This window comes from Leptinotarsa decemlineata, unplaced genomic scaffold (genome assembly GCF_025532065.1).
Source record: "Leptinotarsa decemlineata unplaced genomic scaffold, Ldec_3_MD MMD2_tig00002159_RagTag_RagTag, whole genome shotgun sequence".
Classification (NCBI taxonomy): Eukaryota; Metazoa; Arthropoda; class Insecta; order Coleoptera; family Chrysomelidae; genus Leptinotarsa; species Leptinotarsa decemlineata.
In genome coordinates this window covers 8,272,901-8,300,249 of record NW_027412574.1, presented here as the reverse complement: position 1 = coordinate 8,300,249, position 27,349 = coordinate 8,272,901, and the positions used below count along the sequence as shown (strand labels likewise).

Below are 27,349 nucleotides of genomic sequence, written 5' to 3'. Positions count from 1 at the left end.
ATGTTCGAAAATCTGTACACAACAACTTTAAATGCAATAATTTGACATTAACCAAAACTAAAAATTTGTTCCAAAAGCCTACTAAGGGAAACGCTTTTTTCGATTTGATCAGTACCTACAATTTTTTCCTCGACATATTGCATTAGTCTTGTAATGTTTAAAATCACGAAATTGTATATCATGTTTAGTACAAATAGCTAGAACGAGTATTTTGAATAGTTATGTAACTGAACTATTGATCAGCAAAATAATCAAACTGGATAAAAATCTATTAAAAAAAGGAAAACGAGTGTAATAAGAATGAATACGTTTATTCGATTAGTGACATATTACTTAACGTCCATAAATTGAAAATCCGAATCAGTTTAACAATGAAATGAAAAAACTATATGAACTTTGCAACAACAAAGACGAATTTCTGGAGGTATATTTATTTCTTTTTCTGGTAACAGGCCAATGCGGGTATTTTCTTGGCAAGATATGACATCGACGTCTCGTATTCATCAAAATTATGAAGTTTGAATCATATTTCAAGAGGCTATTTTTTACCCTTTTCTAAGCACAAACTAACCGCGAAATCGAATTATCATTATATCTATTAATAAAAAACACTTCCATATGTAGCTAACTTCATGTGTGACACTTTATATAGCAGGGTAGACTTACACTATCAGACGTACATTAATGATTCCAATTTCCTGCTAATGTTTATAGAGTGAATCATGAAAAGGTAAAAAATGGATTTTGGAATTGAACCCCCTTGTTCCTGTTCATATTTTTCGTGCCACACTGCTATTTCCAGACTTTCGAAAGCATGTTTACAATTTCAGAGTTTCTTCTATGGCCGTTCCACAAAGCGTGTTGAGAGACACTAGATTTTCCAAAATCGGATATTTGCAATGTATTCTTTGAAACGATTTTCAAAGCTTGGTCTAACTGATGTAATTTTTGTAACAGGTCTCACAATTCATTTCATAATATATCCCAGACTTTTCATTTTACATTTAGAGTTATCATCATTTGTTGGAGTGAGCAAGAAGTTTTGAATGCTACTTTTATGTTCATTTTTTTTAAAATACGATCTAATTCGAAAGTGTATCTTGGTTCATATGGAAAAACGATAGATTTCTAATCGTTGTCTTTTCGAAAAGTTGAAGATTATTCCCGAATTCACATTCCTAATCAACTTATATCAGAAAGATACCCCTGAGGTTGATCTGTATTTAATCAGTGACCCTGAGCAAATGACGAGGTTATTTAACAAGTATTTCATAGAAGTGGGAAAAGATTTAGCAAAAAATATTACTACAAATCAAAATTAGAGAAATGAAAAAAAAATAACACCAAACTCCCTTTTCCTCGCACCTGCAAATGAATTGGAGGTTTTTAACATTATAAATAGTTTGAAAAATAAAAAAGCTCCAGGTTATGATGGCATCAAAGCGGAAACGTTAAAAATAATTTCAAATTACATTAGTACTTCTTTGACATACATCATCAACAAATCCTTTGAAGTAGGTTATTTTCCTACCGCTTTCAAGTTGTCAGTCGTTAATCCTGTACATAAGACAGGAGATAAACAAAATATTAGTAATTACAGACCAATTTCACTTATCACAACATTAAGTAAAATTATAGAAAAAATCATAAAAAATAGATTAAATAAATTTTTAAAAAAATACGATCTTTTATTTGATGCACAGTATGGTTTTCGTGATCAAAAATCGACTCAAGATGCAATACATGTCTTGACAAGTACGATATATGAATGCTTGGATAAAGGTATCCCATCATTAGGTGTCTTTCTCGACTTGTCCAAAGCTTTCGATTCCGTCGACCACAACATCCTCTTGAATACTCTTCATGAAATTGGCATCAGAGGTACAACATTCAATCTTTTCAGAAGCTATCTGACGAATAGAAAACAAAAAGTAAAACTCAATGATATATCTAGTACCGAAGAAATAATAACATGTGGAGTACATCAGGGGACAGTTCTGGGACCCGTGCTATTTACAATTTATATGAATAACCTCTTCATGCAAGAAAAAGATGATCAAATAATAAGCTTTGCAGACGACACCGTGATAATTTACAAAGCTGAAAACTGGTATGACCTAAAAGTAAAAGCAGAAAACGACTTGAACAACTTGAAAGATTGGTTCGATAGTAGGCTTTTATCAATTAACTTCAATAAAACCCATTACCTGCCTTTTAGTAGCCAAGAAACTTCTCTTCCCAACTATAACTTGATGATCCAAGATAATCTGATGTTAAAACCTGTGAACAAAATAAAATACTTAGGTATATTTTTAGATCCCCACCTGAAATGGAATGAACATATTATATATCTAACAAAAAAACTAAGATGTATATTATACAGATTCAAACAACTCATCACCTACCTCAATTACAAACAAAAACAAATTGTTTACAAAAGTCTCGTTGAAACTCACCTTAACTATGGCATTATAGGATGGGGAGGGGTATCACGAACGTCCATGCATATGCTCGAAGTCTCCCAGAAGAGATTTCTGAGAATGATCCTACAGAAGGATAGAAGATATCCTAGCGAAAATCTCTTCCTCGAGACACAAATAATGGATGTTAGGCAACTTTTTTATATTCAGGTTTGTATAAAACAATATTTAAATAAAAAAAAACTGATATTACCTGCCCATTCATATAATACTAGACAGAGAAATAGATATGTCATTCCCAAAATGAATAAAACAGTTGGACAGAAATGTTTTCATCATATAGCACCTAAAATATATAATGACCTACCTGAGAACTTAAAATCTGAAACTTCTTTGAAAAAATTCAAAATACTGTTGAAAAAACATATATCAAGTAAAGAAAGAAGAAAAATACGAGAATATATTGATTGAATTCCGTATAATACCTCTACCTTACTTCGCTTATTAGCTTTTAATAAAAAATAAATTGAAAAAAATAAAAAAAAAGGTTACTTTTATATTCCCAACTTTCATATTATATGTAACTCGAGGATTTATTTTTATCTATTTTTATATTATTACATTTTATATTTTATGTCATATCATTTTATTATTGTATTTACTTAATATTATTATTCGTTCCGATATATGTATTTCGTATTTTATTATATATTTCTTGATATTTTTAAATTTTTTAACCACACAGAGGTTTGTAACCTCATAGGATTTTGAATTTATTCTCAAATCACTTAAAATTGTATTAATTGTTATTCTTACATTCTAAGTCTTAAAATAAATAGTATGTATGGTTTCCATTTCATATTTGAGAATAAAATGATTTCATTTGATTTGATACATAATGGTTCGTTTGTTCAATAATGTGTGTCGTCTGCAACTTGGTCACACTCAGCCCCGCTTGTCCCTTTCTTGATCTTTCTGGAATGCCTCGTCTGTTTAAATTCATTTGTACCTATAGTGTGGTGTGTGGTCAATTATTGTCGAACCCACGGGGAAAATGTAACATTTGATGTCTGAAGTGGAATAGTTGACTGAAAATTTTCTGGAGTCGTGGTGCGACCGCAATGACTTCTGTGCTTCAAGAAAGGCTAAGGGGAAAGATGTACCTCAGTGGGTTTCATTTCGGAAAAATCACCGTTGACATTCTTGAACCACTTGCTACGACATCCGGTAAGAAGTGACTGATGGTTGTAACGGATTATTTCTCTGAATGAACTTACCCAACCAAGAAAGCACGGTGGCAGGAGTGCTGTTGCAGAATGTAATTGGGAGGTACAGAGTACCTCAAGAGTTACACTCGGATAACATCCGCAACTCGGGTGTATGAAAAGAAATGATAACTGTTTAAAAACAAAAAAGTAAGAACACCCGCTCTTCACCCACAGTCTGATGAAATGAACAATTTACCCCTCGATGGTTGTTTCCGAAAACTAAAGTCTGGGATGAAGTGATTACCCGGAGCTTCCAACATTAAGCGACAGGCTATATAACATCGACTTTGTTTACCTATCGAAAACTGAAAAGAGATAACCCTTTCAGAATACGTAAATGACTTGAAGAAGAGACTAGTAATCGTCATCAAATTTGCCAGATCTAAATTACACCTTTCCAGCGACAGAACGAAGATAAGATTTGACAGAAAATCGGTGCCGATCACCTTCAACAATGGCGATACAGTGTGGCTCTACCCAACGATTATGGACATACAGGATTGCTTACTTTTGCGATTTTGTTAGACACGTCACGTGATCTCGTGACGTAACAGTGGTGACTCTGTATTGATTCGGTACTGCACTTTTGAATTAAAATAAACAAATTTCATGTAAGTCCCTTGTCAGAATATTATTTTTATATAGGATTAAATACTTAATATAAATGGATTAATACTAAGTGAAAATTTTTCTTTTGTGGATGATAGGGCGAGCTATTTTTTCCTTTTAAAAAGTAAGAGGTTTCATCAGTTTTTTATTATTTTCGTTAAAACTGTAACTCCCCAAAAATTTTGTAATGATCTTTGTTTTAGATAATAGTATTATCTACTACTTTATCCACTAAATATATGATATAATTTTTTTGCATGAATGTAGAAAAATAAATTTAAAGGACTAATGTATTACTTTATTTAATTTTCGATTTTTTTCTTTTATCAGAATTGTTTAAATTTGTTCTTTTAAGTGACCTATTTTCGTCGGCCTTCGAGTTATTATATTTCATTCTGATAATTGTTCTCAGTGCAATTTTCAAAAATAATATTTGCAATTCTTTTCGAAAGAGTTTTTACAGCTCCTGGCCCTTTTCTTAATCCATTTAATTGTTTTTCGAAAAGCTTGTTTCACTTTTAGATTTTTTCTAAACAATTATCTGTGTGTTTAATAAAACCTCCCAATGAAAGTTGCTGGACCCAAGAAGGTATATTATAATTATGATCTTCTGATTTTATTTTATAAGTATAATCGCCCAAACCAGGTAGATCATTTTTAAGCTTTTTAGCAAAGTATTCAGCAATATATTCTAAAGAGTCCTCTGTTATTTCTGAAATATTTGTATTTGAAGTAATGTTAGTAGAAATATCAGAACTACTAGATGAAAATGAGCTACTGCAATTTGTGTCTGCGTTAATTTCAATTTCATTTGGACCACGGCTTCTAATTTGAGAAAATCCATTTTTGAGAGTAAATTTATCCCCTCTTTTGCATCGACGAATCCATTCTTTTTGCAAAGTTATGAAAAACATATCCTTAGCAATAGGAAAAGAGTGAAATATTACATCAGTAACACCACTTTTCTTTAAAGTCAACTGATTGCTTTTGCAAGTTGACACTGCACAAATACCACCAGGCATTTTAATTAAAAATTACAAGGTTATTTAATGGTTAGACAATTATTACTATTATTTACAAAAATGTGAATATTTCCAATTTTTATCTCAATTTAATTAAAAAATGTTCAAAAAACAAAAAAAAAAGGTCCACAATGGCAAAAAACAAACCTCAAAACGGAAGAAAATAACAGAGTCTTATATGGCGTCTACTCGTTACACCAGTTTAAAAAATGTCCAAAAGCACAAAAAAATACTACTTTTACAATAATAAACTCAATGTTTCAGAAACCTAATTGGTATAGTAAAATGAAAATTTAATCAAAATGAACAAAAACAATGTAATACTGTCCGAAAATAGTCCTCAAAAAATGTTAAAATAACACAGTCTTATGGCAGCTACTGAAAGTGTCACCGGTGTTACGTCACATCTGCTAGACGCTTGTGTTTAACGTGGCGATTAATGTAAGTAAGCAATCCTGTATGTCCATAATCGTTGGGCTCTACCAACGCTAACGACGGAAAGGTTTGTGACCCAAATTGCAGAAAACATGGCAAACACCTCACTTGGTAAATAAAAAGACAAACGATGTGTTGTACACAATCCATTTGCAACCCAAAAGCAAGTTTTAGGTAGTCCATGTAGAGCGACCGAATCTTTACATGAGTCGTGATATTTCTACTTGGATTGGGGCAAATAACCTCAGGAAAAAGGGTGATGTAAATTATCCCCTGGTCTTCTTCGATCGACAGCGACGATGGTCACGCTCAACAGTTCCACTTCATCTCTCGATATTTCTAGAATGCCGCGTCTGTTCGAGAATTGTGCCGGCTTCCATAGAGATAAATAAGAATTACCACGACGTAGAAGAGTCTAGTTCGGAAAAAAGCAGTGCAGAACGATTTAATTTGGCATTCGAGAGTATAAAACAATCAATTCCGATATTTTAAATCGGCCATGCATATACTCGAATTTAAATAGATCTACATAGAACAAACTATACTGATTTTTTTAATTTCTGTTCACTTATAGTTGATCAAATAAGTATTACAAATAATTTTAATATTTTCTTGACTCAATCGGGCTATTTTGCTCATGCTCATACAATAAAAACTAAGTTCTTTCAAAGAATATAGCAATTTCAATTTAATTTTTAAAATTGTAACTATTAGGTTTTTTTGGAAAGTATCAGTTTTAATGTCATGTGTTGTTGTAGCTTCATATCTCAATGAATATTTATTCTATTTCGTGGTATATACTGATCGATAGAGAATGTTGTACTCTATGCATTGATGCTGTTCATTTTTATCACATTTCATTTTTTGCCTCTTTTCAGCTTATTTAAATATGATGCCGTTAAGCGATTGTCTGCCAAATTTGGTTCCGGAGATTTAACCTGGAAGGTGATCCCAGAACTCGTCGACCTATTGTAATTCAGGATGAAGATTTTTGGACTCTGGTGGAAACTGACTCATCACAAATGGTGCGTGGAATAGCGAAGAACTTTGCGTCAGCTCCCCACGATTTGAAAGAGTGACAAAAATGGTTGTTTCGAAGTCTGTTCTTCTTTGCTTTTGCGCAACAAAACGATAATTTTATGGATCAGATTGTCACTTGTTATGAAAAGTGAATTCTCTACAACAGGAGACGTTCAGACAGTGGTTGGACACCGATGAGTCACCCAGGCACTTTTCAAATTTGAAAACCCACCAAAAAAGACCATGAGTACTGTATGGTGGTCAGCGGCTGGTGTGACTCACTACTCACTAACCGGACCAAACCATCACAATAGTCCTAATGTGAGGAAATCGACGAAATGTATCGAAAATTGAGTTAACAGCAGCCGACACTGGTCAACAGAAGAGGTCCGATCCTGGTCCACGATAACGTCACCGTCCGAAAATTAAACGAATTGAGCGTCGAAGTTTTGTCTCATGCACCATACTCCCCAGACCTCTCGCCAACAGACTAACATTTTGATAACTTTCTCACATGTAGAACCTTCGCCAATCAGGATAAGTCAAAAACGGCCTTCGTCGACTTCATCGAATACCGAGGAGACAATTTACATGCTGATGGAATCGATCGTTGGCAGAAGTGCACCGATTCAAATGACGCTTATTTCAATTGAATTAAATACATATTCACTGGGATATTACAGTTCTAAGCAAACTCAATAGAATCATAAAAACGAACAAAACTTTTGAAACAACCTAGTTTTATCATCCATACCTACCTTAACCCATTTTGAAATTCTGTTATCAAATACCATGTGTGTTTGAATTAATCTTGTAAACTTTTTATAGCTCAAATATTTCAATGAAGACTAGTTGTTAGTCATAGTTTTCAAAATATTCTTAACCTCAAAAATGTTTCGGTGAAATATTCAGGTATTAATTACAAGTTGAAATTTTCATCAAATTATTTCGTTGAAAAAGTACCTTCATAACTAATTTACCCATATAATCTTTTTGAACACATAAGCATCACATTGATTGAAAATATTCCCTTTTCTACTAAAGCTTGGTAAGTCTAGGAAGAGATTTGAGAATTTTCACTACATGTTCCCCGACAGAGTACGCATTCGGATAAAAGAGGATGGAAACTATCACTCGTCAAGAACACAACGGAGCGCTGTCGTGTGCGCATATAGTCGGCAGGCGCATATCAAAATTTATAATATTCTTGCTATATTTGTCAAGCTGTACATTTCATTGATTCTGTATTATTTTACAAGATCCTATAGTAATTCAAGAGAACATGTCAGGAGTCCATTGCATTTGGAAAATGGTAGTTTTGAAAGAAGCCACAAATATTTCAGATATCTCGTAAAAATTCATTCACTCCAGAGTCGGAAATAACGCACTGAAGGCTTTTACAGACTTTATTTTAAAGGAAAAAAAGATTTTTAAACATAAAAACTGACGGTACTAGTAATTCACAGGTAAAATATTTTTTAGTCATATTTACTTCAAATTCACACACCTAATGGTTTCATAAGGTAACCTTCAGTTATATACTTCAGATTATAAAACTAGTCCAAGTGGATTAAATACAAACTTCGTTAAATAGGGTCAATCTTGAAAAGTCCTTTACAAATTTCTTCTTTCTAAAAATCTCAATCCTCTATTGGAAACCAGAAAATGAATCACATTCACGATTCTCATCAAAGGGTGGTATCAGAAATGGATATATTTCATCAATAATTTGAACAAACTCTAGACTAAAAAATGTAAAACCTACAATTCAAGAATTGAAAAAAATTCGGGGGATACATACTATATAGTAAGTGCACAGATGTATTCTTGTATCACAAAGTATGAAAAAAAAACATGGCTAATTTTGTATCCCCTGAAACTAACATCAAATAGAACAATAATTCATTTTCGGAATAAGTACGTTTTCATACCTTGTGAGTAACTTTAAAATTTCAACTAGACACGAATGTAGCAATGACTTGAAATAGCGGGCACCTTATATTGAAGGCACTCCCGACCTTCCAAGAACTCAAAAATAAATATATTACAAAAATTTACACAATTATATTAATTTATAAATATTTTTATTAATTAAACATGTCTTGTAAATTAAATAACCTTGAAGTTATTCACTTTTAATGGGCCCGACCACAAAGCAAAAAGTTCGAGATGTTGAAAAATGTAGACATTGGGCCGGGATGAAACAATGGAAAGCTGAAAATGCATCTGTTGATTCTTCACTTTGAAGTCATCATGGTGACAAACTCTGAAACAAAAAGTAAAATTCAAAATGAGAATTTAATCATACTTGTCTACTAGGAATTCTATCAGTTACTAAAAAACACTTATCAAAGACTTTACCACTAAGGACTAAGTTTTTATTATGATTTTTCTGATTGCAAGAGAACTGAATGTATGCTTATTGATAACTAAAAAAATAAATAAAAGGGAAAAATTAAATAATTATTAAAAAAATTAATGTAAAATTCATCAAAATACAAATTTCAGCAGATTAAGCATTAAATTACTCCTATTTTGCAAGTGTTTTGACAGTTTCTGTTTAAAAGAAGGATCTCTCAGTGATCCTACTATTCATATCCATCAGTTTCGTGTTATGTACAAAAGACGTTCGTAATGAGGAAAAAACACTTATGATTTGTCAAGTGAAAGTTTTCAATTTGTTTAGTAGTGCTTTTTATGTACATAATAATAAGCCAGTCAATAGAAATACATATGAATTCCATTTCTAGCATTTCATTACATACGAATTCCATTTCTAGCATTTCATTGTTATACAGAATGTCTGTCTGTAAACAGAATGTTTACAAAAAAAAAGGTGTTCTTCATTTTCAAGTGATTTAGTTTCATTATTTCAGTCTGAAACATACAATCTGGCATAGATTGAATCAAACACAAATAGCACACCAAAACTGCAACCCTAATCAAGTTGGCATCATCACAAAGTGACTATAACAGTATAGTTTATGTTTCATACTATAGTGAATGGTATAGTCATCTGGTGATAAAGCCAATTCGACTGATGAAACACGTGTTGAGAAGAGTGTGTACTGGTGTGCGGAAATAGTGTCTGCATTCGAAATTTCTCTACAAGATTCAAGTAACACATTATTGTGAAATTTTCACCAAACGGTTTACAAAACTGCAGGTTTGTTTTCAAACTTCTAAACATTTCTGAAAACTTTAAAGATAATTCATCTACATGCAGCCGAAACCCGAATTTGAAGTCATCAAGAAATAGGAAAACAATACGTAGACTATTGAAATATTTTCTACATTGAATATATCTAACACAACATACACCAAAAATGAAGTATAACTTTGGTTTATGGTCCAGGCGTAAAAAAATATAAGAATTTTTTCCGTTAGGCAGTAAAATTAACACAAGAACGGAAGGTTATATGCTGCAGATAGTGTAGATGATATAAATATCTGTTATTTGTAGGTACAATTTAAGTTATAGTGGTACTTGTCAGTCTCGACCGCAGACAGAACACTAGGTTAGATTGATATAAGCTTGACTCAAAGACTCTAAGCCGCCAAAGTAGAGGATTTAACTTTAAGCAGGCTCATGTCTGATGCATTTAAAATTCATGAATTAAACAAGCTTAAGGTTTAACTAATGCTACTCTATGGAAAATACTGCCACAAACTGTTATAATAACTTGCCGGCATCTATTAGGAAAATCGAGTCAGATAAACTTTTTAAAATTGAGGTGAAAAAACTTCTCTTACAGAAGTGTTACTACAGTCTTGAGGAATTCTTGTACGACACTTTTTCATGACATTTTGAGAGTATTTGCTAGAGCTTCTCCGATTTTTTATATAATACTTCTATGTTGTGAAAGTTTGTGGACGTGAACCATATTTATTTTTTTGTATCGTTCAACTTCTGTAGTTTTATTTTTGTTTTTTAATTATGACTTAGCACATGTACTCAATGTACCAAAGTGTCAAATAAATAAATAAATAACAAAAAGAAATTCTCCTGTACCAATAATTCGTCGATTATCAAGATGAAAAATATTTAAAGTTAATTAGAATTTTTTAGGTATACAGGCATATTATTAAGTGATTAAAATAAACCATGGTTATAGACACTGGTAAATAGAATATCTCAATTATATCGATTACAGTTTCAGTTTCTTGGATCATTAATCAATTAATTACCATCTGAATAATTTTTGAGCATTGGACATATCATTCTGCTTTACACAAAGACAAAAGACCTATCGAATTTTCTTCATGAAATATAAGAAAATTAAATAATTTGTTTAATACGTAATTATGGTGTGAACAAGTATTTTTTTACTTGTGAGCAGTTCATCTTATTAATTTTTTCAAAGCCTCCAGAAAACACTGCAGAATCGTGGGCTCATTGCGTTTTTTTCATCTTTTTTCCAAATTTTTTTTTCTGTACTAGTATGTACAGGCCTCTTTATGGATATATGTCATATTCTTCCGAATATAATTTGGGTTGTCCATAAATTGTTTGCCTCCTGTGATCAAATACCTCAAGTTTGCATAAAATGACAATCTATTTGTGTCTCTTTGTTACATTGCCTGCAGTTGTATCCATTTTAAAGCCCTAACTTATTCAGGTGTCATTTCAATGGAACATGTCCAGTGAATATCTCTGTAGTTGTTCTGAGCCAATCCCTGCTTTGTTGAAGTGGTTATCTTCTTGGGCGGCTCCATTATAAAGCTTTTCTCATGTGTTTTCAGGTATATTTTCCTAGCACTCTTTTAATGTTTCTTATAGACCTGCTTCCCAATCTGGTTTCATACCAAATACTATAGTACCCCCCCAACTGGTTCAGGGCCTATAGATGGAGTTGATGATCCATGCCTGGCACACTCATCAGCTTTTTCATTGCCTGTGATACCAGAGTGTCCTGGTACTCAGTATAAATTCAATCTATTCCTGTTCGTCAGTGACCTTCCTTCTTCACGGTACTCCCAGACCAGTCTTGATGTCATTTTTGGTTCCATCTGTGCCCAAAGTGCAGCCTGGCTGACTGAAAATAATGATCTGCCCATTTGCTTGAGGCCTTAAAGTAAGAGTGAGAAATAAGTTTTAAGAATGCACAAGTCTCTGTTGGCAAAACTTTTGGAGATACATTGAAAACAATATAAAACTAATCACATAAATCCTACCTACATAGAGTACCTTTGCAGCTAAGTCTGATAAAAAATATTCTTATAATGAAGGTTACCTAGTAAATAAGTTAGGCTGGATCAAAATTTTTGTAACTTGCAGCAAAAAAATTATTAAAAATGTTTGTACAAAAAAGAATATTATATTGGCCATTTAGACTAGCTGAAAGCAAATGATATAGGCATTACATCCGTGATCAAACACTGCTATTTCAGAAGTGGTAGTTGGCTATGTCGCCAAAAAACTTTTGAACCTAACTGTCCTCATCGAGAACAATGCCGAATGATAAGCGAGCACAACCATTTCCTTCTGAAGATGTCATCTATGGGAATGACAGAAAACTCAAACCCTCCAAAAACATTGTCATTTTTCTATTACCTACAATTCCATTCATGCTTTTTGAAAAATAGTAGAAATCCCAAAACTCTGTGCAGAAATATTAATATTTGGTGACTTCAATAAATAGTATACTTCTGTAGTACAATAAATGTCAAAGATTATATGCAGCTCATTTTTCTATGCCAGTGAAAAATAGGAAGTTTCAAAACTTTCTATACTATAATATAAAGTAATATTATCAAAAATTAAAAAATGGACTGTTTTACTGGCAAAAAAAATGAACTTGACATTTTTTGTGGTACAAAAGATACACAGAGCTTTAAAAATATGGCTTTACAACTAATATTAGAATTTGGTGCGTACTTTATGTTTGGAATGAAAAGAAATCGAAACTGACCATATCATTTTTCCATAAGAAATATTGGCTCCAATGAACTATGCCTTCATTCTGAATTTCAAATGTCTTACCCCAGAAACAACTGAATGGCGCCGTGTATAAAGAGTTCAGTGTCAGTCAGTATATTAGAACCACAAAAAGATTGGTTAATATGCAAGTACGAAAGCATACACATATCATGGGGTACGAAATAAGAGTCGAAATAAGAGCACACAAGTTTCAATAATATTGATATTCTTTGCAGTTTTACAAAGGAAGCCTTTGATTTCCATAAGCAATAGAACATTTCAACAGAGCAATGACGATTTGAAAATGTCAATAAAGCATGGATAACCTGTTTTTTTAATCATAGAAATCGAATCAGCAAAAGATGTATAAGTTTGACAACCTCCAGTAATTAACCAGTTTAATGTAATTATGCTCTCAACGGCGGGTATATAAATAATACAATTCAAGGAAAAGAGAAAAACCAGTCTTTTTATTCCTGAAGATATCAACCACTTGTGACGAAACATAAGGAAAACTCAAAACAAACCCACAGACAACATTCACGCAAAAATAACAGATTCAATGACTAAATTTACAACACCATAAATAGACAACTGTTCAGTAGAACTAGCATCTGAGTAATCCCCTATAATATATTCGTCATCCTTTTTATATTTTCCGGGATACGTAAAAAAAAACTCTCTGAATATAACTTTATTATATTAAGCTATACATATACAACAAATACTATAATAATCAGTGGAATTGTTTCTGTAATCTTCGGCCCCAAACAAGTACCACTGGAGATTTACTTAGCCATGAGATGGGTTTTTATGAAATCTAAAAATAAAAAATAACTATTAAAATTGATTTTAAACTTACCAATGGTGATTAATTTACCTTCACCTAGAGTCAACCAAGCGATGACAAACACTGAACACAGTAAAAGAAGAGGAAGAAAAAGATAACAAATTTTCTTGTTTTTCCAAGATTGAAGAAGCAGCAAATCTGATATAAATCAAGCTCTTTATAGAAGTAACTTTTTTTGTTCATTTGGAACACATCACTGAGTTAAACACACTGTTTCACACCAAAACTGTATTTTTTTTACACAATACCAAATCTTATATAATCAAGTTACTCTTCATTGTATTTTGTAAAATTCCTAGACAAATTGTCGACTAGAAAGTGTAATAATTGTGAGAAAAAAAATGAACTGAAAAGCATTCACAACAAAATATTTGCTAATACTATCAAATATCTCAAGCATAAAGACAAGCATTTCAAAGGATAGAGCCTGAAAGAAATGACAAAACATGAGAAACACATAGACATACAGTGAAAAGTGAAAAAAAAATCAATTGAAAATTTAAAATTCAGCAACCATTTTTAGAGGAATAGTATATTTACTTCAGGGTTAAGGGTAATATCTTCACACAAGAAAATGTTGATACAAGCTAATAAAAATAATAAGATACAAATAATCATTATGTGTTAACTATACTTCAAGTTTGAAATAGGTGCTCAAGCAAGGTGAAAATAAGATAAAATTAGGACCTCTAGCTCAGAATAAATCCACTGAAAAGTACTAATGAAGATACCAATTAGGGGACGTCCATAAATTACGTGAGGTGTTTAAGGACGGGAGGGGGTCGAGTCAAATCTCATTTAATCTTACGTTGGAGAGAGGGGGGTCCCGGCGAATATCACGTAATTTTTTTTCTGATTGAAACAAAAAAAAATTATACTATTTTGGTTCATTTAATCCAGATTGTACATGCTTAAGATTTAATCTTGAGCGTAATCGTAATACGATTAAGATCATTCACTAATTCGTTCGAAAGAAAATAATTTCATTCATACTTCGACGTTATACATCTACTGACTGTCAAACCACCATATTTGTTTTATACCAAATAGCTCAATTTAATCTGAATTTACGGTTCAGTGTAGCCTGTCCTTTGTTTTCGCGCCACTGTCAGCCGAACGCGCGACTCGAGCGAGCGATATGGACATGTTGGTTCCAATAGTCTCTCTTGAGACCGCGCATGATTCTCCATGGACTGAATTAGAGTAGATATTCTTTTTTAAATCACAGTAGTTACGATTTAAGTATTCTATTGTTAAATTTTTATTACACTTATAATTAAACTCTCAGCAATATTGATTACTAGTCTTAACTAGTCGTAAATAAAAGCACGAAGTTTACGTAAGAAACCCACATTTTGAAGAATCTCACGTGAGATTGCTGGATGGGGGAGGGGGTTGAGTAACATCTCACGACATCTCACCAGGGGGGAGGGAGGGACAAAAAAAACACCTCACGTAATTTATGAACGCCCCCTTACTCGTGTTAGTGAAACTTGGATAAATTTTCCTTCGAGAATTTTTTGGAGCAGAATTCAAACCCCTCATATTTCTCAATATATTTCAGTCGTCATAAATGAAGACTTTCGAGTTCATTCGTGATAAAGAAATTGCAAAGTGGCCATTACCTTCAAATTATTCATGCTAAGGGTTGATGCCCTACTATTAGATTTCCAATCAATAACTCATTGTCCTGATTTCATGTAGTCACAAGTTCGTTGAATAAATCAATCTTTGGCTTACTAAATTATTTTTGGTCAATCAAATTCTATTACATTTGAGGCATGATTCATAGATTAACAACTGCATATGATTAATTATTCAGTAAAAAAAGGTGCAAATCTTCATACAATCAACTGAAGAAAGGCAATATTTATCTTGACGAGGAAAAAAGACATCAAATTTTTCATCAGTCAAGTCAGTCTCGTTGAGGCTGAAGAGAACTTTCGATTACAAACAAGATATTCATTGAAAATTAACTCAAGCTGAAAGAAAACATTCACAACAGTTCTGTTCATATTTCATGCATTTACGTCTTTTACTTTTTTCTTTTGAATATTTGAATACGTACCCTCTGGATGCCCTAATGTACAGACTTAGTCATATTAATCTAAAATGAGTTAGTTTACATTATTTCTATTTTTCAAGATATACAGGGTGACCCAAACGAATTTTTTTTTTCTTTTTTTTTTAGATAGGATAACTCAGGACCTATCAGAATCACTCTATATGTTATGCAATTCACTGTAATTTTTGAGCTAGGACTTTTTCAATGTTTCTATGAGAATTTTCAGACGGTCAGGCTTAAATATCCTATCAACTTTTTTGAAGACTAGTTTTTTCGGTATTTTTTTGTTACGTGATCCTTATGAATTTTTCTTTCACACATAAAATAAGTAGCTCTATAAAATTGCAATAAAGTACAAAAAATTTAATCGACAATAATAACCTCGGAATTGAACAAGGCGAAGTTACCAAGTTCAAATTAAATATATTGAATAACATTTTTTCAGTTCTTAGTTCTTAGAACATTTCAAAAACTTTTTGTAACTCTGAATTTTCAGAATAACACTAAAGTAGTGAGGCTATTCTTGTTGAAATCTGCCTTCAAAGGTAAGGATGTGGAAATGTTCAAGGATCGATATTTGCCTATGAAAAGTTAGTGTTTATATTTACCTACGGTTGATTCAGATAGAAAATATGCCTTGTTATCAGACAAACTATTGAGAAAAAGGATTTCTTTGAATGTTACTCAGTAGTTGAAACAAAAAATTTTATCTTTTTTTTAAGTATTAGTTGTGTGAAAGATACTTTCCGGATTTTTTGGCCGTGGTCTATAGATTTTTATGCCTGACGTTTCGTCTAATACTACGGTAGACATTATCAAAGGTGATGTGCTAACAGTCGCAGTGCTCAAGTTGGTGCTCGATTTGTCGTTCCCACTGCACAAACTCCGATGCTGGTATTTGACTCTGGTTTTATATTATTATTGATAAGCGTGGCTTGGTTTCTCTTAACAGGTTGAATGCCAACTACTCCGTTCGGAGTATACGGGCATCAATCGGCGATGCCACTCACTCCGATCAGAGTGTTGTGTATGCCTAACTTGTAAATATCAGTATTCATTCGACGTTGGCTAGAGAAAGTTTTAGCTGCACTGATATCCATTTGTTGAGCACGTGTTATAGTTGGTTAAGCGGTTTTTATTTTTTGTGTCGTTAAACATAGACGCCAAACCTGGACCTTCTGGATTGCAGGAAAAAGAACATAATTTACATGTGTACAGTAGGAAAGCACTCACAGATAAAGAATTATTGCAGTGTTTAGAAGATAGCAGTGGTGACAAGTATTTGCCAGAGCCCGAAGATGAATATCCCTCCGATTCAGAAAGTGATTAAGATGCACATGGTGATGATCAGTCGTTAGGAAATATTCCAGTTTCGGTTATACATACCAATTCAGCTTCAACTAATGCGCAAGAAAAATTCAAGTCGACAAAAGCAAGTACACTGAAACAGTTAACATTAAAAAAAAATCAAGAACTTTTAGTACCGATTCCGGGCAGAGGCAGACCTATAGATTTTTTCAGAATTATAATTGACGACACGTTTTTGTCCCAAATTGCAGACCAGACAAATAATCATGCTATTCAAATTTTTCTTAGTAGTGGAATATCTGCAAAGTCACTTATCACAGTGCATTGAGAATATTTATATTATTTTAATTTTTTATGATTATTTGAGCATAAACCAAATTGATTCTTGTATTCTTATATGATGTTACCAGTTTAGTTTTTATGTCTATGAAAATAAACGTATTTTACATAATTATGGTATGTTCTAATGGTATTATTGTTAAAATGTAAAACACCTCTGATCGGAGTGTTCGGTATCCGGTTAAAATATTAATGCTTGAAGCCAACCACTACGATCGGAGTATTATTTTATATTAATTTTAAAAATAAAAAGAGAATGACAAACATAACACTATTATTTAGAAGACATATAATGCATAAAGGCAAAAAACCAATAAAACATAACGGCATCCGAGAGTACCTCAAAAATATGATCGGCAGTCAACCTGTTAACTGGGTTATCTGACTTTGTGTACCATTAAGGACAGGTAACCATATTTCATTAATGTTCATTGCCTCTTCTTTTCTACTGAAATTATTCATGTGTTGTTTTTTGAATTTCTATTGCCTCTCTATAAATTCTTAGATACTAATTTTTATCTCTGAAAATTTTCTCTTCAGTACCTTTGAATGCCTGTTACAGGAAATAATAGCCTACTAGGTACTAGGCTAGTATGTGTTATTGGGCAACGTTTGTTGAGAATTTAAACAAAAAAAAAATAAACAAAATTCCTCTCGAAAAAAAAATTAAACCTATTCAAGCTGGTCTGGCAAAAATTCTCAGGAACATTTAAAACAAATAACACAAAAAGACTAGAATGAATCGTAACACAATATGGGATGACTCTGATAGATATTGTGGTGTCTATCTCAAAAAACATATTGAAGACCTTTGGGTCACACTGTATACGAAATCATTTACATGAGTTTCAACTTTGTCATTACTTTCCACATAAAATACCATGAAAATACCCACCAAATCCCATGGTATTAATAATTATTAATAGACACGTTTCGACAACAAAAATATTAATAATGATCATGCTACTAAGCACAGTTTCAAAGCAATACTACAACTGACCAGCTTGAAGCATGTGTTGAGTACGGACTGAAAACTATGAGCGAAAGGGCTCGGAAATCTGTAAAAAGGAATAAATCTACCAGTCATTCACTTCACTACACACGATTCCACTATACTACAAATACAAACTGTGATGATCTTTTTTCATTTGTTTGGACAATAATGAAAATGTAAAGAGATTTAATCATTTTAAAAGATTTTTTCGTGGAGCATGCATCTCAGTGAAAACAAGAAAAGTAACAACTAACCAAATGTGAAATTCAAGAAATCACAGGATGTAAAAGATTCGTAGAATCATACATAACAAATAATACATAACAAGCTGATATTTGTGAAAAATAGTTTTCAAATAAACATTTCCCTAGATAACTCATTTCTTGCAGTATAAATAAACATTTGGAACATGTAATTCAAATTGAATTATTTGTAATTCTCAATTCCTATTTAATAATTCAATAAATGAAAAAAGCTCATCAGTAAAAACATATGAGGAATTTTAAAAAAACAGAAAGTGGAACAGATATTTGAGAAAGATTTACTGCCACAAGAAGAATACATTCAGCAAATATACGTAAGAAAAGAAACTTGTGATTAGACGAGTATGAGACGAAGTATAACTAAACATAACTAGGTAGGATAGGGTAGTCTTTTTTATTATTGTGGCTCACAACGTTTCAAACTCGACCAAAAAATCCAGTTGCTTAAAGAAGTAACAATATATTTTTCATGGTTTTCACGTTTGCATATTTTTTTGCACACAAACTGAATCACAATCATTCAATGAGAAAAATATCGTTATGTTGATACTTTTTTTCACTCAACTGTTTACAAGGGAACCATTTTTATTCAGTAAAGTCTCCACCATTGCGTAATATTTTATGACACTTCAATCTAAATGTGTCATAAAGTAATAACTTGTTTCACCAGTTATTACTTTATGACACAGATAACTCATGTAGGGACATTTCAAATTGTAAATATAACTGTTGGCTTTATAGCTATTTGTCAGTTACAGGATTTGAATTGATGCTCGAGTTTATTCAACTAACTTGTTCTTTAGTATTAGTTCGTAATCTCCAACTATGTATCAACAGTTGCCGAAACGTAATAATAAAAAATTGTAAAGGGTAAATAATGAAGGGTTAGAAGATAAAAAGTTTGTGAATCAAGCAAGTTTTGAGGGCTTATGAAAAATAAGTGACGGCAGACTTTTCCATTTTTTTTACATTTCTTTCCAATTGATTATCACTTGAATATTTCCTTCAAAGTTTGAAAAGCGACATGGTGGATTATAAGAGATATACGATTAATTATTCGGTAACTGAGCTGAGACAAGAAAGTTCCGCCCAGTTTCACGAACAATCAATAATATACGAATGAAATATCTGTTACAATCAATTAATTAATGCTATGTAATTTAACTGAAATCTCTTACTGTGAAAAACATATTATGTATAATATTTTAAAGTGAATTTGAAAATATTTTATGGTGGAATAATTGATAAAATTAACAGGCCTTTATCTAAATTTTCGTACATTTATCAGACATTAGATCCACGTCGAGTGTTCGTTCATATCAAAAATTATCTATACAAGATTATATCCAGTACATAATGTCGATAATTTTATTGTTATCATCCACGTGAATTATTTCGATTCGAAAAGTTTCAGGTTCATTCTGAAGGATGTAATAATGACTAAGATACAATGTATTTAATATTCACCATTGTGTAACTCACTTGGTGGGTTATGCTACCTGCAAAGTCAATGTGAAAGGTGGCGGTTTTACGTCAGCACTGCTCAATTCCTTCCTGTAAAACTATCATATGAACTCACCTTCGTAATTGACTTGACCGTCCCCATCGATATCGGCCTCCCTGATCATTTCATCGACCTCCTCGTCCGTCAGTTTTTCACCCAAGTTGGTCATTACATGACGCAATTCCGCCGCGGATATGAAACCGTTTCCGTCTTTATCGAATACTCGGAATGCTTCGCGAATCTCTTCTTCACTGTCTGTATCTTTCATTTTGCGCGCCATCATCGTCAGGAATTCAGGAAAGTCGATCGTGCCGTTACCTAGAAACATTTTTTTTTTAAATTGAGCAAAATGTTATATCTGTACTACTAATATATGCAAGTAATTTTATAAAAAATTAAACTTTCATAATATGCTAATGTCCGACCGAAAGTTCGGATTCGGTCGAATTTCGACAAAAAAAACGGGTTTCGGGTTTTTGCGGCAAACCTGCCGAAACTACGACCGAAATCATGTCGTGACTTACTTTGTGATTTACTTTGTTTATTACATAAATATTAAGTACCTATTGTGATATTAGGTAACAACTTAAATAAGTAATTTTATGTTTAATATTTTTGAAAAACCATTAATAATATTAAAAAAAAAAAGAATCTACACCTCCTCAAATGAACACCACACCTATTTTATTATTTTTAAGGTGCAATTAATATTTTTTCTTAAATAAGGAGTTGTTATGTTGATTTGTTGATCATCAATAATTAAAAATGTCGACTGCATAACGTTGTAATTTAAAGATAACAAAATAGAGGCTGACTGTTTATAATAATGTTTTCTTTATTTTTCCCTCAAAACATAATCCTTGTGAGGAAGTTACGGTTTCGGCCGAAACTGAGACCTCTGCCAAAATTCGGTTTCGGTTTCGGTCGTAAAAACCAGTTTCGATCGGATCGATCGGACACTATAATATACTATGATATTCTGATAAAGTACATGGGTAGTGGATCCATGAACCAGTATCAATATATCTCCATAAGAAATGAAAATGAATTATCATCTTCAATTACTGATGTAAATAATTTTGATAAACGAATATAAGCCCATATGGACTTTTTTCAAATTCCGATACCTTCCAAACAAGAAAAGTCGAATTGTATGAAATTATACGAAAACATATGTGTACTTGCCGAATTTCTTACAACATATTCAGTATAATCAAGGAAAAAATTATTAAAGAATTTTTATGACATTGCAGCAAGTTGTGTTGAATAATTTATACTAATGGGTTAGATATACCCAAATCTAAAATTAAACAAATATTTTTAGCATTTTACCTGTACAATGGTACATACAGTACATTTCTTTAATCCCTCCTTTTATTTTTTGAACGGGTCAATTAAAAAAAAATTGAAATTTGGGATAATGAAATTAATGCATGAATACTTCATTTTGAAGTGAAATTGACAGATAAAACTTTCAAGATTGCGACTGGGCGCCATTTGGGAAAAAAATTAAATGGAAAGGGGGGTCTTCATTTTGAAGCTCCTGGCGAATACTTTACAACCCTGGAATATGAAGTCAATCACCTACTACAAAATGGTAGAACATTTAATAATATCCTGAAGACAAACACACTAATATTTCTAGAAATATTCCTTTTTATCTGCCATATGGCAATTCTAACCACCCCATAAAGTTTGTCAAGTTATTTTTTGTTTTTAAAAACGACAAAAAATGTCAGTACGGCAATAAACATCATTGTTCAGTTAGAATATTCTCATTTAGTTTTCGGTTTTACTAGTAGAAAGGTACCACGTCAACAATCTCAAAAATGGTCTATTCTCGTCCACTGGAAGAAAAAATTGGGGAGATTTTTACTTACGGTGCGACGCGTAACTTTCACGATACCGAAGTATCGTGAAAGTTACGCGTAGAAAATATTTGAGGGAACTTGTATCCAAATTCACAACTACCGGTAGTGTACATAACAAAAAGCCCCCCAGGTCATCCGTCCATTCCGGAAAAACAGCAAGTGCAAAAAATTGGTGAGATGGTAGTAAATCCTGAACTTCTTATTCCGTCGTGAATGTTTGTGAGGTGTCTCCTTCTACTGTGTGGAGACTTTTGAAGAAGAATAGGTATCACCCATACAAAATTAAAATGGTACACCAATTAACTGAAGATGACCCTGATCGAAAAACATAATTCTACGAAATCATGAAGGAAACCATTGCAAGGCATCCTACCTATCTCCACAATATTTGTGGAGATAGGTAGGATAGGTGGAGATCAACGTTTCGGCAGGAATATTGGAAAACCATATTGTAGGACCTCTATTTATTGATCAAAATTTAGCAGGGGAACTGTATTTGAATATGCTGGAAACTACTGTCGACCCTCTCATCACTGAAATCGTCGAAGCGAATCCTAATGAATTCGATATGAATATTGTATTCTAACAAGATGAAGTACCACCACATTACTCCAGACAAGTAAGGAACTATTTGGATACTACTTTCCCGGTCATTGGATTGGCCGTCGAGGTCCTACAGAATGGCCAGCCCGCTCGCCAGATTTGACACCTTTGTACTTTTTTATGGGACAATTCAAAGCAAAAGGTGTACAAAACTGAACCTGCCTCAATATTGGATATACGGCAGAGAATAATAAATATTTGTAGAGATACTGACGTCACTGTGTTCGAAAATGTTCGGCGTGAAATATCGGATAGGCTGTTCATATGTCTAAAGTTCAAGGCAACCATTTCGAACATATTCTGATCTGACCTCAAGCTTATTACCTCATATTATGTAGTTAAATGTCAATGTATTCAGACAATTATTAAAAGTTCCGCTATTTTGTAGTAGTTATGTCAATGTATTCAGACAATCATTAAAAGTTCCGCCATTTTATAGTGGTTGAAGATATATATTGACATTATATTCTAGGGTTGTGAAGCATTTGTCAGGAGCTTCAAAAAGATGTTTCACAAGACCCCCATTTTCATTTAATTTTTTTCCCCAGATGGCGCCCAGTCGCCATCTTGAAAGTTTCATCTGTCAATTTCACTTCAAAATAAAGTATTCATGCATTAATTTCATTATCCCAAATTTCAATTTTTTGAGTTAACCCGTTCAAAAAATAAAAGGGGGAGCATTAAAGAAATGCACTGTAGAAAACAGAAAAAATTAGCTTTCCACAAAAAATCTCTTTCCGTATCTACCGATTTCAAAAACGTGCTCTGCAACACAGTATATCATAAATATATCGTTATGTTAGATTTGAAGCTATAAATCACATGTAAATAGATTTCCATGAACAGCCTAAATCCAGAATATTTCTGTATCACTCGTCACCACAGTAATTTTGAAACTACTGAAAAGCAGATAATAAATACTACTTATGTTCCTCGTGGGGTCTCATGTAATGTAGTTCATTACTGGAAAAACCATATTTACGAAAAAAAGCACTTCCATAAAAATGAGTCACCTCCAAATATGTAATTTAGTTTCTGACTGTACCGGCTTACTGTGTCTCATCAAAACGAGATGATATTTTACGTGACACTTTCAGAAGTGCCTGATAAGCAATTGATTATCTTTTTTTGGAATTAGAATCATGCGATGATAAAGTCTCAAAGATGACATTGTAGGTTACATAACTGTGAAGCAACATGTCAGAATATTAGAAAGCATTCAAAATATAAAATCAATATAAACAATATTGTTAACCATCGGGGAGCATAAATTAACAACCTTATTCTAAGGTACAAAATTATAACTCAAAACATTTTTAATTATTTATAAAGGAATAAGAAAGCTCGCAAATGGTCTTCGAAGCGCTAGATTGCCTCATCGTCGCCTCCAGACTCGGTTGTCTGTTGAATTTTTAAATGAAAATAAATAAAATGTGTCAAAAGTCAACTGAAAATATAAAGAAAAGTATATTTTAAATTAAAAATAATAAACCTAAAGAAGAAAATTCTACAAATTTATCGTTATTCTACAAGGTTCACTGATACAGAGCGATAGAAATTGAACACGTGGAATTCAAAGAGGAAAAAAGATGCATATTCTTCATTTTGACCAAAATGTGGAGGAAATTTTGAACGAAAATACGTCGAAATACACCTCTCACCAACGAAACAATTATTTGATATTACAAACGTATACAAGAAGCAATAATTGAAACCGACCTTATCAGCAAGACTAATCAAATTTACAATCAATTCGAAAAAGCAATTTATTGCTTCCATAAAATTTCTAGATTAAATATAGAATTATTTAGAATCACATCACACATGTAAGTTAGAGTAGGATTAGGTGAAAAACTTCGTTTGAAAATAATGATAACATTAACATCCATTAGCATGCCTTTATGATTTTTCTGACGTCTGTACAGGAGCGAAACTCTTCTATATATTTCATTTCGTGACTATGTTGAACGGCAATCATGATTTGCATTTGGTTGGAGTTTTTTGTACTTTTCGACAAATTGGGCGTATATTACGTCATTTCACCCTATCTTATCATTCGAGTTCTATTGGTACAGTGTTTTTCAACCTGTGGGTCGTCGACTCCAAGAGGGCCCAGAAGGCTTACTCGGGGTTAGGTTAAGTTAGGTCCAAAGTGAGTAGGTCTATTCGTCTCCACCGTAACCCGCAAGGGTTTATTGTGGCTGACACCTATTCACACTCGACCAAATAAACCCAGCTTCTTAACGAAGCCGATTAATTTGTATGGTGAGTGGTCTTTCAGGTCAGATGGTAAAAGTACGGCTCTGCCGAACTCTGAAACCCTGATTCGGTCCCCAGCGGGGCAAGCACAAATTATGTGCTCTGCTATTTGATCATTTTCCAAACGACCTATTCCTTAGAGTTAACTGACCTCTTTGATGCAGTAGATTTTGGTGGAGCGAACCCTTATCTACAGAGTAGTTGGGTTTGCAAGGCTTTATTGTTATTAGTTTACAATATTGACACTCTAGTCACTGATTATTAGATACTGTCAATAAAATGTACTGTACCGAATTCACCCGTCACGTGCTTGCAGATGGTATGAAAACATAAATAATGCACTATAAACAAATGAAAAGAAAAAAAAACAAAAATGTTGCAGACAGTTGGGGTGTTTCACAAATGAATGATTATTCAGATGAACATGACATACGCTAATGAAAACACTTTTTCATGATGACGACAACATGGTTCACGAAACGCCGATCGATGGGTAGCATTTTTGTTTTGGTGTGGGAAAAGTGTTATATTATCTTTTCAAAAAGACCAGGAAAGTGACATACCGCATTGAAAATAACGTACCACACTGAAAACAATTTGGTTTTGTGATAAGACATTGTGGTGAAAATTATGGTTACACAGGCCGGTTTTTTAAAGCTGATTTCACTATTGCTATATCGACCTTCAAGATCAGTTGAATGTGACAGATATTACCTTTTATGGGAAAATTTTCTATTCAGATCAAGAATATCCGTGGTTGTTTTTAAAATATTCGCATCCTAGAATTATCAAATTTTGTTTTTTGGCTCTACAGTTTCCATTACGAATTATATAAAAAAAGGCAGACACTTTCAATACAATGAAGATAATGAAATCTAATGAACAAAACGTCGCATTGCAAACTGATTCATTTCAGAAGAATGAAACAGTGTTGAAAGTTCTTCTGCAGTTTTCTATATCATTCGAAATGAGGCGGTAGAGCCAAAAAATTCAACAATTCTAATTTCTGGCGAATATTTCAAAAACAGTCGTTTATAATTTCAATCTGAAATGGGATTGATTATTCCAATTCCCCCAAAATAGGAAAAATTTGTCCAATTTAACCGACCTTGTAGGTCTTAACGTTTTCGAGGTAGAAATAGTGGAATCAGTTGAAATAAATGGCCTGTGTATGTTGTGATGATAACGGTTTAGTGCAATTTTCAATTTTTGAAGTTAACTTCGGGCGTGTATTTACTTTACAGAGTTGAGTAAAGATACGCCCGAAGAAGCCATTGTATGGCGAAACATGTGTTGCGTTTTTTTAAAACTGTTTAGTGAAAATCTCACAATAAAGTGTTTACATTTGAGTAAATATCAAACGAATGTCAAAAGTAAAACAAGCAAAAAAAAAAAATGGTTGAAATTCCACTATTTCAATGTTTGTGAAATTAGCATAGAAATCTGTAGGTAAACAAAATATTCATCGTGCCGCCAAAGAAAACAGCAAAATAATCAATATCGTTTCGCATGCCAAACAGAGTCGCGTGAGTTACAATTTCAAACCAAACCGTTATCAAGTTCTATAAACGAGCTCAAGCTGTATGAATTTTCAAAATCTTAAAGCAGAACTTCAGTATTTTCATCCACAGTGATTATAAGTAGTTTGGAAGAAATGGTCAATGAGCATGTTGGTAACCAAAAGTTGGATGTATTGTCCTAGTTAGACAAAGACAATGGAAATATAGTATATCTGGTTGACGGAATGAAATTAGAGCATATGCAATTTATAAAATTTTAATAATGCACAACCTGCCCCAGACTTTTAAAGGCTAGTTTAAACAAAGGGATTATAATGCACTTATTTTAGAAATCATTACTGAATAAATGTTTATTTATTGAAAGCAATTCAAGTAAGTTCATAGAACCTAATAACATTAATGTTGGTCCGCCTGAATCTCGAAAATTTTGTTTGGAAACTTTACCAAATTAAATTTTTGAATAATATGTTGCAGCCTAAGAAGAGAATATGAAAACATTGTTGGCAAAATGTGTCCAGTAGAATGGGTATATAAAAGTAATCAAATAAGTATTGTTTAAAAAATACACAAAAAGAACATTAGATACAGCAAGAAAAATTCCAAGCCGAATATGCATCATTCTTCAATTCTAGAGCTCGTAAAGTATGTTTCTTTTATTATATTTTTTATCGAAGCAGAGTTTGTGCTCTCAAATATCGATCTAATGAGAGGAGAGTCATTTTTTCATTGAAATAGACGAGACGAAGGATAAAAATATGCAAACTATATTTGTTACATCTCTGATCAGTTACTATTGTGAATTGGACGATTGGGCAAGTACCGCCCTGCCCGTCAATGGAAAGTTAGGTTACAACTACAACAGCTAGTTGTTTTTCTGTCAATAATATAGCAATGTTTAAGAAAATTTAAAATTAGATGTCAGCGCCGTGGTGATCAAAATACAAAACACAGCAAACCAGTGTGTTGAATCCCTCAATTTTGAGACTATTTTTATTTGATTTTTTACTTTGTGAACATTTCAGGATTTCAGAGAAGTGTTTTGTGTTTATGTACATCGCATGCGGATACTCCTTTAGTAT

At 32.7% G+C, this 27,349-nt stretch overlaps 1 protein-coding gene across 2 annotated transcripts in view; it reads right to left on the bottom strand.

The window, feature by feature from the left end:
- Positions 1-8,166: 8,166 nt before the first annotated feature.
- Positions 8,167-27,349, bottom strand: part of Cam (Calmodulin) — a 30,138-nt gene continuing 10,955 nt past the window's right edge. Inside the window, exons 3-4 of one of the 2 annotated variants that reach the window (XM_023165528.2) lie at positions 20,093-20,335; positions 8,167-9,040 (exon numbers count right to left, since the gene is read on the bottom strand). In XM_023165528.2, coding sequence (XP_023021296.1) covers positions 9,012-9,040; positions 20,093-20,335 — 272 coding nt within the window. In that variant the 3' untranslated portion in view covers positions 8,167-9,011. Of the gene's footprint in view, positions 9,041-13,377; positions 13,515-20,092; positions 20,336-27,349 lie in introns of those variants that run through there. The other variant, XM_023165527.2, reaches the window with a different exon arrangement.